The sequence below is a fragment of the Mirounga angustirostris genome, unplaced genomic scaffold, assembly GCF_029215605.1.
Source record: "Mirounga angustirostris isolate CCGP_5_RB_7025 unplaced genomic scaffold, mMirAng1.0.hap1 SCAF_6, whole genome shotgun sequence".
Taxonomy (NCBI): Eukaryota; Metazoa; Chordata; class Mammalia; order Carnivora; family Phocidae; genus Mirounga; species Mirounga angustirostris.
The window spans coordinates 57,653,910-57,666,055 of record NW_026991714.1 but is presented as its reverse complement, the minus strand read 5'-3'; the positions used below and the strand labels follow the sequence as shown (position 1 = coordinate 57,666,055).

General features: G+C 38.6%; 1 protein-coding gene across 1 annotated transcript; it reads left to right on the top strand.

The window, feature by feature from the left end:
- Positions 1 to 4,860: 4,860 nt before the first annotated feature.
- Positions 4,861 to 8,385, top strand: LOC123845415 (lymphotactin-like). Its single transcript, XM_045876179.2, has 3 exons — positions 4,861 to 4,949; positions 7,089 to 7,203; positions 8,068 to 8,385. Exons 1-3 carry the CDS (start codon positions 4,889 to 4,891, stop codon positions 8,225 to 8,227), a joined length of 336 nt encoding a protein of 111 aa, XP_045732135.1. The 5' UTR covers positions 4,861 to 4,888; the 3' UTR covers positions 8,228 to 8,385.
- The last annotated feature ends 3,761 nt before the right edge of the window (positions 8,386 to 12,146 follow it).

Here is a 12,146-nt window from a genome sequence, read left to right as displayed (position 1 = left end):
TAGGTCACAAAACAAGTCTTGGCACATTTGGGAAGACTGAAATCATACCAAGAATCTCTTTTGACCACAATAGTATGAAACTAGAAATCAGTAACAGGAGGAAGATGGAATATTTACAAATATGTGGAAATTAAATAACAAGCTTCTGAACAAACAATGGGTCAAAAAGAAATCAAAAGGCAAATTTAAAAATATCTTGAGAGACTATGGACTCTGAGAAACAAACTGAGGGTTCTAGAGGGGAGGGGGGTGGGGGGATGGGTTAGCCTGGTGATGGGTATTAAAGAGGGCACATATTGAATGGAGCACTGGGTATTATATGCAAACAATGAATCATGGAACACTACATCAAAAACTAATGATGTAATGTATGGTGATTAACATAACATAATAAAATAAAATTTTAAAAAATCTTGAAACAGCTGAAAATGGAATCACAAAGCTTAAGAGATACACCATAAGCAGTTCAACATATACAAATCAATAGATGCTGTAAATCACATTAATAGAATGAAAGATAAAACTCATACGACTATTTCAATAGATGCAGAAAAAGCATTTGGCAAAATTCAACATCCTTTCATGACTAAAAATTCTCAGCATATTGCATGTAAAAGGAATGTACCTCAGCATAACAAGGCCAATAATGACAAGCCCACAGCTAACATCATACTTAATGGTGAAAAATGGAAAGCTTTTCTTCTAAGATCAGGTACAAGACAAGGGTGTCTATTCTTGCCACTTTTATTCAACATAGTACTGGACATACTAGCTAGTACAATTAAGCAAGAAAAAGAAATGAAAGGCGTCTAAATTGGAAATGAAGAAGTAAAATTGTCTCTGTTTGCAGATGATATGATATATAGAAAATCCTAAAGACTCTGTCAAAAAACTGTGACAACTAACAAACAAATTCAGTAAAGTTGCAGGGTACAAAATCAACATAGAGAAATTAGTTGTGTTTCTAAACACTAACAATGAAATACTTGAAAAAGAAATGAAGAAAACAATCCCCTTCACAATAGCATCAAAACCAATAAATACTTAGGAATAAATTTGACCAAGGAGGTGAAAGATCTGTACACTGAAAATTATAAGACATGGATGAAAGAAATTGAGGAATACAGATAAATTGAAAGATAGTCTGTGTTCATGGATTGGAAAAATTATTATTCATTTACTGTTGGCCATTCGTATGTCTTTGGAAAAGTGTCTATTCAGCCTATTTTTAATTGGATTATTTGTTTGTTGTTGTTTTGCTAATGAGTGGGTTGTATGAGTTCCTTAATTTTTTGATATTAACCCCTTATCAGATAGATGGCTTGCAAATATTTTCTCCTATTCTGTAGCCAGCCTTTTCATTTTGTTGATTGTTTCTTTTATTATGCAGAAGCTTTTTAGTTTGGCATAGTCCCACTTATTTATTTTTAATTTGCTGCTTGTGCTTTTGATGTCATGCGCAAAAAGTCATTGCCAAACCAGTATCAAGAAACTTTTCTCCAATATTTTGTCCCAGGAGTTTTATGGTTCCAGGGATTAGATGTAAACGTTTAATCCATTTTGAGTGAAATTTTGTGTGTGGTTTAGGTTAGAGATCCAATTCCATTCTTTTACATATGAATATCCAATTTTCTCAGCACCATTTATTGAAGAGACTACCCTTTCCCCTACTGAGTAGTCTAGCCTCACTTGTCAAATACTAACTTGCTACATAAGTATGGGTTTGTTTCTGGGCTCTTGATTCTGTTCCATTGGACTATATGTCTGTCTTTATGCCAATACCATACAGTTTTGATTACCATAGTATTGTAATATATTTTGAAATCAGGAAATGTGATGCCTCCAATTTTTTTCCTCAGGATTGCCTTGGCTATTAAGGATCTTTACTGATCCCACGTGAATGTTAAGATTGTTTTTTCTATTTCTGTGAAAAATGACATTGGAATTTTGATAGGAATTGTATTGAATCTATCAACAGCTTTGGATAGTATGGGCATTTTTAATAATAATTTTTCCAATATGCTAAGTAAATATTCAGCCACTGGTCACATTGTCTATTTGGGAGAAAACCTCAGACACAATTCCTGGCTTTGTGTTTGTAGATGGTCAATCTTCACTTAATGTACCATCACCCTAAATATGGTCTTTGAAGAAGAATTCATTTATTAAAAACTATTTGGTGAAAGTCCCACTACATAACAGACATTCTTCTAATGCCAGGGACCCAGTGAAGACCAAGTCAAGTTCCCCACTCTTAAGGAGCCTGCCATCTAGTGGGAGATGCAGAAATATAATTGAGTAGGGCAATAAAATAAGATTAGTGATAGAACAGTGGTGGAGACAAACACACAAGCACAGAGGATGGCACAACTTAATTTTATCTAGAGGATTCAGGAAAACTTGTAGGAAGGGGAGCAGTTTACAAGTAGGGAACTGGGACGGACATTCTAGGTAAAGGAAGCAATATGTGGGGGGGTATAAGAGAGGACAGGATATTAGGTTGAATGCATACACGTTTGTCGAGGCTGGGGGTTTGGGAGCGTGTGTGAGGGTTGGAAAGTGAGTCTAAAAGGAAAAGCAGTGTTAGATCATGAACAACCTTGTATAGGACAATAAGAAATTTGAAATAAATTCTGTAGGCAATGGAAATTGGCAAGAGGTTCTCAGTAGGGAAATAACATGATTAGATTAAGGCATTAGAACAATTAACTCTGGCAATATTGTGGAGAATAGATTGGAAAGGGAGGACAGCCGATGCTGGGAAACCAGTTGGTCTACTGCAGTGGTCCTAACAAGAGATGATGAGGGCCTGCCTAGAGCAGTGTGGAAAGAGAGGAACAGGCCTATTGAAGAGCTACTTAGAAGGTTTACTTAGTACAGCTTTGTTGAGGATGACATATGAATGGATAGCAACGAGTCTAAGATGACCCCAGGTTCCATGTTTGGAAGTTGGATAGAAAATAGCATATTTCTCCGTGTCAGGGAGTAATGGGAGGAAAAGAATTTTGAGTGGAAAGATGTGTTCAGATGTTAAGGACTGATGGTATAGCCAGGTAGAGAGAGAGAACTAAAAACCACTCTGAGGTCCAGAGTGAAGTCTGGCTGGAAAATTAAATGCCATTAATGAAAAATCTCTTAGAGGTTACCCTGTAATTTTCATGGAAGTATAGGAATTCATTTTTGTATCCCTAATAGCAGTGGCAAATCCTTTTAGCTGCTTGTGCAAACACATAATTAAGAAATACATTTTATAGGGGCGCCTGGGTGGCTCAGTTGGTTAAGCGACTGCCTTCGGCTCAGGTCATGATCCTGGAGTCCCGGGATCGAGTCCCGCATCGGGCTCCCTGCTCGGCAGGGAGTCTGCTTCTCCCTCTCACCTTCCTCCCTCTCATGCTCTCTGTCTCTCATTCTCTCTCTCAAAATAAAAAAAAAAAAAGAAAAAAAGAAATACATTTTATAGATACCTATGTAAAGCAAAACCAGACAAAACAACAAACTGAGTGCCAGGAAGTTGCAAATGATATAATCAGACCCTGCTAGAAGATTGCAAGTCGAAACTACATTTGGGGAAGACTATATGGTAACATGTGGCAAGAACGGAAAGAGGATCATATGAGTTTGCCAAGTGATCCAACCTCTGGCTATTGGGGGGAAATGACTGAGTATATATTAATGAAAACTTACCTTACAGATGTGATCTATAGAACAGTGGTATAAGGGAATAGTTTAATGTGTATGTGCATATATTTACTCAGATGAGAAACACGAAGTCTATGAAGAACCATGGGAAGATATTTACACTGATGCTAATACAGTATTTATAATTGTCTGCAAACATACGTCTACCAATAGAGATTTACTGGAAAAAGCATTTAAAAATGAAAACTGTCAGAATGATATGATTATAGATAATTTTTCTCTTTTGCTTTTTTTCAAAATAAAGTTCATGTCAAGACAACTTTTCAAAAGGTTTTTATTTTTATTTTATTTTTTTTAAAGATTTTTTATTTATTCATTTGAGAGAGAGAGTGAGCATGAGCACAAGCAGAGGGGAGGGTCAGAAGGAGAAGGAGAAGCAGACTCCCCGCTGAGCAGGGAGCCTGACACGGGGCTCTATCTCAGGACCCTGGGATCATGACCTGAGCCAAAGGCAGACCCTTAACCAATTGAGCCACCCAGGTGCCCCTCAAAGGTTTTTAAAAGGTATATATTAAGTTGCAATAAACCAAACATGTGCATATAGACATGCTCCAAACACACTTACTTAACTGTTTCTTGGGTATGAGGGGGTGTAAAGAAATGGGAATCACTTGAATGAGGATAGAGGGGAGAAATGAAAAGAAAAAGAGAGCTGGGAAGCTCAGATTGGCAGCAGTGTCCCTGTGCCCCCCTAAACAGTGGCTCTGGATGGTATCAGGGGCTCGTGAGCCACGGTGGTGGAATCCTCACATCACAGCTGATGTGACATGAGACAGATGGGGGAGCAGGACCACACTGACCACCTCACCCCATTTCCTTACACTGTCCCCATGCTGGGTCATAGTACCGATGTGGCCTTGGGGCATGTCTGCAGTGGAAGATTTGAATTTCAGCTGGTGGCAGGAGATGAGACAACCACGTTCCTTTATGCACACATTTGGTTTCATTGACACGTTAACCACAGGAGCAGGGGCGAAGACCACAGGTGTGGGGTTAGTATGAGCGGAGGCAAAGGAACTTTTTCTTAAAGAAAAAAGCATCTGTACTGCACAGACTTTCCACGATTCCACACCCACCCTGAAAGCCCCCATTCACCACAGGAAGTACGCTGACCACTGGAGGAATAAAGAGGCTTCTAAGAGCAGCCGTTCCTCACCTTCTCCTCGCATAGCTCAGCAAGACCTCAGCCATGAGACCTCTCCTCCTGGCCCTGCTTGGCATCTGCTTTCTCACTGAATTCATCGTGGAAGGTAAGTCGAAAGGTTCTGTATGAGAGAGGAACAGATATGCAGGCAGGTGGGTACATATTTGGGGTCTGACTCAGGTTTTGACTGGAGTAAACTGCTTTCTCCAGGGTAAGCCTCTGACTTCCCATGTGCAAAATAGGAATGATAACTTTGAATTCAAGGGACTTTATAGATTCTGAAGACAGAACTTGCTTACAATCTGGCTCCCACTTTTCATAATTGCATCATTTGGGGTAAATTTCGCAACATCTGTGGACCTACGCTTACTTATAAGCTGAACATAATGACAGATACTCTCACCTGGGATTAAAATGAAAAAAAAAAAAAAAAAAAAAAAAAAAAAAACCAAACCAAAAACAAACCTAACAATTTAGGAATACTTACCAGATTTCCTCACTAGTAATAATTTCTTGATTAATGTTAGCTGTAGAATGGTGGTGGTGATTATATGTGCCTTTGTAGCTTTTGCCTATTTAATATCAATCTTGATAAATTCTCAAAGATTTTGGAAGTTTAGTCACAATGTGGGGATGAGTTGGAGGTTGTATATTCTGAAGAAAATCAATAATTTCTATTTTAAAAAAATGATTGGGAGCTCATGCCTTCATACCCAGGAAATCAATATTACCTTCAAGTATATGGGAGAGTCTATTACCGCTATGAATATTGTTCCCATTAATGATAAATTTATAAGAGATTTAATTTATAAGAGACCATATGTTAAGTGCTAACAAATAGATCAATGCCTTATACACATTCAGATAAACCTGCAAGTTTTACCTAGATGAGACTTAGGTATACTGAGCCTCACCTGACTGTTCTATACATATTTTCTTAAAGGATCATTTTTTTTCTCCAATTGATTGAAGTTTACTTCTCCTTGTGGCTCTGGCAATAAAAGAGAATATCCTTCAAGTATAATTAATGTTTCAGTTAACTCTCCTTTCAACTGCCTAATTTGTAGACTTACTACTTAGAATAGGATATATGAATCTGATCATGGATCCCTAAGGGTGTCTACGAATAGAGGTGGCAAAGTCTGGAATTCCTTGAAATTGTGGGCAAAATAAATATTGATGTAACCAACAACTTTAAGGCTAGTTAATTAGGCCAAATATTGCAATGTGGCTGGCAATTTGCTGAGAAAATAGGTCTGCTGTTTGGTGGGAACCCAGGTATGGTTAGGGGCAGCGACCCTCTGTTGGAGACAGAGGAGGACTGCAGACACTTGGGTCACTTCCCAAGCTTCCTCCTTGAATGACCTCTATGAGTCCCACTGGGGCTTAGCCTCTATGTACAACTGTGGGCAAAGCAATCTCTGCTCTGATTCAGCTCTGCAACAGGAGTGAACATGATGGTTTCAGTGATAACACTACTGAGAATAAGAAGGTTTGGGCATTTAGAGTCTAGTAGGATTCTTTGGGTCTTGGGAGTCCATGTTAGGTACTTCTCAGAGAAAAATATTGTTTCCTAAGTAGTGAGAGAAATACAAGAAAAGATCTCTGTCTTTCACTGGGGTGAAAGACAATTGAGCATTAAACATAAATTGGCAAAGATGGGGGGTAAAGAATGTGTGGACGACATACTGGGAATGCTGGAAAGGAGGGATGAAGAGGGGCACAGCTAGCTGACAAACACCTTATATTTAGTGTCATGTTCAAAAAAAGCCTTCTGATATCAGCAACACCGTAGATCAAACTTGATCCTCATCAGCTGTTACTTTAGATGCTTTTTAGCTGAATATTTCCCTGAGAAGCAAATACCAGTCATTTTACCTTAGGAGAAAATCAGCACCTAGCAACCGTGATTAGTTTCTACCAAACCTTTAATATTATTAACTCTCCCAAGTTATTTCCCCTTCTCCAATGTAAGATTGCTCTCTGAATTGAAGTTTAGAAATCCCCTTGTGTGTGGGGGGGTGGATTTCTGTTGAGGATGAACAGTTTATGAACTCCATCCTTTATATATCTTACACCTTAACATTTAAGATAACACATGTGCCTCTTCCCACATTTTAATGTTGCCTTCCCCAAATTACTCTTTATCACATCACTCTTTGTTATTTTATTTATAGCACTGTAACATTTATACTATTTGAAATGATAATTTATTTTTGTTTGTCTTCTTGGTTTTCTTTACCAGGTGTGGGGAGTGAAGTCCTAGAAAAGAGCATCTGTGTAAGTTTAACGACCAAGAGACTACCAATTAAAAACATCAAGACCTACACCATCAAGGAGGGCTCCATGAAAGCAGTAATGTGAGTTTGTCTCCCCAAAAGCTGGGCTTGATGGGACACAGTGTATAGAAATGCTGCCTTCCTCAGGAAGCTGGCATGGGGGAAGACCTCAAGTGAACCAATAGCCCCTTTGTTTTTCCAATTAACCATGTCTTTATGTAGCACCAAATAGCAATTATTGAAAAAATTTGACAGTCAAATAAAGAATATCATCCTCTTTTCTGATTTAGTTTAGCAGGAGAATCTGACTGGGAAATGGATTAATATTGTGCTCAGTTCTGAGGGTTAGGTTTAGAGATGGCTGGTGTGGCTCAGGATTTGACCATATAACCACACTGGTATAGGATGCTTCTCAACCCATCCCTTCTCTTTCCTTATGGTGTGCTAGAGTAAAGTAGAGTGCCATGTTTTATCAGTTACCATATCTTAAGGAAATGTGTGAAAAACTAGCTACATAGTACCATTCTCTTTCCAGGATCTCATTTTCAGAATAGTGGCTCTTCCCAACACATAATTGCAATTTTACCCAAAGAGATTAAATAAAATCACCTCTGTCCAGGAAACAAGATGAGTGTGTTTAGATGTGAAAAGGAAGATATATGTAATAATTGAACTAGATGACCTCAGATGTCCAGTGTAGTCACAACATTTGGTAGCTTGGATGGAAAAAGGAGTCTGAGAATTATGATGAATAAAGGAGCTAGGTATTACCTGGATGTATTTCTCTTTTGTGTTAAAATAGATGGCAGGAGAAAGGTTTTCATTTATGGTGTCAAGGTTTTGAGAATAATTTCTGCACATAACCTCTTATATCTGGTCTGATCTTAACTCCTGGTTCCAAGGCTGTGAGGACGTGACTAACTCTATCTTTTCCTTGATTTGCAGATTTATTACCAGACGTGGCTTTAAAGTCTGTGCTGATCCACAAGCTGACTGGGTGAAAAAGGCAGTAGAAATTGTGGACACGTCTACCAGAAGGAACATGAAACAGACCAAGCCTACAGGAGCCCAACATTCCAATACAGCTGTGACCCTGACTGCATAGTGGTCTTCTGGCCCCTCGTTTCCTCACTAGCCAGCCAGCTCATTTCCCTTTATAAACTCCTGGATAATTAGATTATATTCACTTTTTATAAAAGTGCTGCATGAGCCAACTTATTTTCTTGTATTTTTATTTTTTATGTCTTTCATATTCATTTAGATGTTTTAATTAATAAATATTTATTACTGAGAATAATCTCAAAGTCTATTCATTGCATATTGGGAAAGATAATATATCATTTATGCTCTGTCTCTGTCCTAACTGTCCCTCCCATTGACGGTATTCATGATGGGAGAGATTTTGGCCAGTGTTTATCAGAGATGAAAGCTATAGTCATCATTCTTAGATTCCAGCTTGCAAGTGACAATTGTGACAACGTGACAAGTGACAATTGTGACAACGGCAACAATTTAAGAACTATTTCAACCTGTCTTCATAATAGAGTTCTATTTACGAAATAGGGGAGAAAATAAGCCAACTGTCATTGCATTTCCATTCTGAGGGTCCACTTCTCAAAAATGGCTTCACTCATGTTTGATCTCTAGCAGATTCTCTTAACTGTGTTTCTTTTGGTTTCCTGTGAAAGGACACAAACAAAGGGCTTGTCAGTTCTTTCATTTGCCAAGGTAGCAAAGGTTAGACTTTTGGTGAAAAGATATTTTATTCAAATAACAGTCACTGCTCTTTGAAATGGGCAATGACCTTGCTGTCTTCCCGTGTTGTCTGTAATTGTCACTACTTTATCATACTAGGCATGCCTGGCTGTCAGTAAGCTTTTAAATACCTCAAACACTGGCAGCCTGGAACATTTCTTGAATGTGATCACAACTTGCAGTAAAGTTTTAATTAAATGTTCATCTAGGCATTCGCAATATCCCAGACTCATGCTCTGTTATATTTTCATTAAATTGCCAATTTGATTCATGTTTATGCCTATATACTATCCACGTAACCCATGATGCATACATCCAGTTCTAGTAAGAATTAACTGTGCCTTGATCATTTCAAGGGAAGAGGGAATACTTACTACTATCTAGTCCTCAGGGGGCACTCAGCAATATCAAATGCTTTCAGAGATTAACTGAGGGCAGCTGGCTGGAATCTGCTCACTTCTAGTCATCCAGCTAGTGAGCCAGAGTGGGCTCCATTAGAAAGTCGCTTCCTAGCAAAAGGTGGGCCCATCTATCCTTTCCCGCTTCTATTTGCCCACAATAATTTTCAAAGCTGGCTTAAAGAAACAAGGACTAAGAAAAAAATACTTGCTTTATGAGGGGTGACACATGGCAAAGTCATAGAAGAGGAACGGAATGGATTCTTGATTGAGGTGTGTATTTGATTTCCCAAATGTGTCCCAGACCCTAGAGGTTTCCATGATATAATAATAATATGACAAATGGAAGAATATGGGTATGCACATCTTGTTAACTTACCACATTATCGAAGGTGGTGCTGTATGATGTCAAGGGATTTCAGCCAAGTAGTGTACATAACTTTTAACTAATTGACTGGATGTTTTGAATTCATTTGTGTAGGACCTGAGTTTTCTAACTATACTCTGGTGGTTTATTGGATTTTAATTCAATTCAATTCAAAGAAATAATGTAAGAAGAAGAGATCTCAGAATATTATTTTCTTTTTTTAGGGGCTGCGACCACTATTTGTGCTCCTATGACATCTTGTACTTACCTTTAACCAAAAATTTATCAATTTGTACTGAAATTGCTCATTTGTCTCTCTGTGTCTCCCCACCCCCCTCCCGCCATCCCCACAATTAGACTGGAAGCTGCTTGTATGTATTATTCAGAGCTTAGGATAGAACTTTAGGGCGTCAGTTAATATTTGTTGGATGGATGGGGGGAAGAACACGTTAGCTTATTTCCTTCATTCTATGTCTTTTATAGTTCTAAAATTATATTTAACTCAAAATAAACTTTAAAAAAAGATTTTATTTATTTATTTGATGGAGGGGGGAGAGAGGAAGGGAGGGAGAGAGGAGAGAGAAAACACAAGCAAGGGAAGTGGGAGAGGGAGAAGCAGGCTCCCCACTGAGCAAGGAGCCTGATATGGGGCTTGATCCCAGGACCCTGGGGTCATGACCTGAGCTGAAGGCAGATGCTTAGCTGACTGAGCCACCCAGGAGCCCTCAAAATAAACTTTTTTTTTTTAAATGATGTTCAGTTCAGCAAACATTTTGGGGTACTTTCTTTAGGGCAAGCACTGTGTTAAGCTCAGGATATATCAAGATAAGTAAAACAGCATTTCTGCCCTCGGGAACTCACAGTCTAGTGGATGAAACTATGATGTAAGCAAACCAACTGCAGTACAGGGCTTAAAACAGGAAATAATATAAGCATGTTCAAGAAACAGAGATAACATGGAGAAGGGAATGATTATCTTGGGAATGTACTCTCAAAGGATTTCTGATTTTATATAAAATTATGAATTATTATTATTCATAAAAAATGCCAGGAAGATGCACCTTTAGTTGGTTTGAAGAAAGATGTTGTTACGTGTTTTTCTCTGCACTAGGAAATTCCTCACTGTGATTATAATATTTGTATAGTATTTTATGCTTTTCTAGGTATCTGATGTAACAACACAGTGAGTCTAAAACTGTCACTATAATTTAATTGGTGAGAAAATGAGCCACACAGAGATTGAATGTCTTGGCTAAGAGCACAGAGTTACTGAGAAACTGAGCCTAATCTCAGACATCGACTTTCCATGCTATCCCAGCCTCATGAAGGAGAGTGGGGTGCAGGAGTCCCCCTAGCGTGGAGGTAAAATAGGAGTTCTCAGAGCATGGCCACATCATCCCATAAGTCTCAGAATTTTTAAGGTAACAGAAGTATTTGAAGACCATAACAAGCACTTCCCATTTGATTTTTTCCTATGCAATTATTTTAAAAATGTTTTAAATTTATTAAAATAACATGAATGTAGTCAAAAGTTTAAATAGTACAAAAGGATCACTAAGGAAACCCACAGTCTCCTGCCCTGTTCTTTCTCTTTTTTAATCTTCTTCTTCATAGACAACTGCTTTTCACTCTTTTAGCTGATGATCGTCCTCATAGTCACCTTCAAATCACCAAGAGTTGCACGCCACTATTTCCTGGGTTGTCAATTTTGGACATGATCTGTGGCTGCCTGTATGAAACGTTAGGACCTAGCTCACTTAGTCCCAACCTTCTGCCATTGTCTCCATAGGATTATGTCGATATTTCCAGTTAGTTATGTTGATAGCTTTAAGTAATATACGTATTCTTTATTTCTTGTCCTGTCAACTGTGGACAGCATTTCTTGACTTTGCATTTGCAATACTGTTCTGTTTTCTATAGCAAATACTTAAATAGTTTTTACTCTGTCACCAGCACTAGTTTATTGCTTTACAAATGTTAAGACATTTATCACATAACTGACCTCAATTAAAGACAAGACAACTAGCACATGAAAACTGTGAGGGATATAGCTCAGATGTAAACCCCTGGAGGTGTGGTCCAAGTTCATGCTGTTGACGGCTATGTCACGCTAAATTCCTCTCTTCAGAAGCCAGTCCCCTGAAGACCAAACCACACATAAAGAACCCATGAAGAGAGTAGCAGGCCTACATAATATCTTCGTCTAGCCAATTAATTAATTAGTTCATTCAGTAAGCATTTATTGAGGGTCTACTCTGTGCCAGAAACTGAGGTGCGGCAGTGAGCAGAACAAAGTTCCTGCTCTCACCAAGCTTACCTTGCGATAAAATGTGCCCTATCTCTTTCTCCAGGATTCCTCCATCAACTCAATCAACAGATGTTTATGGTGCCTAACGCACGCAGTCTGGACGCTTTGCTGGGCTCTGGGATGCAGTGCGGAAACCGGACACAGTCTTTACCTGCGGGAAGCTTACCCAGCTAAGCAGACAAGTTCACCACAATGT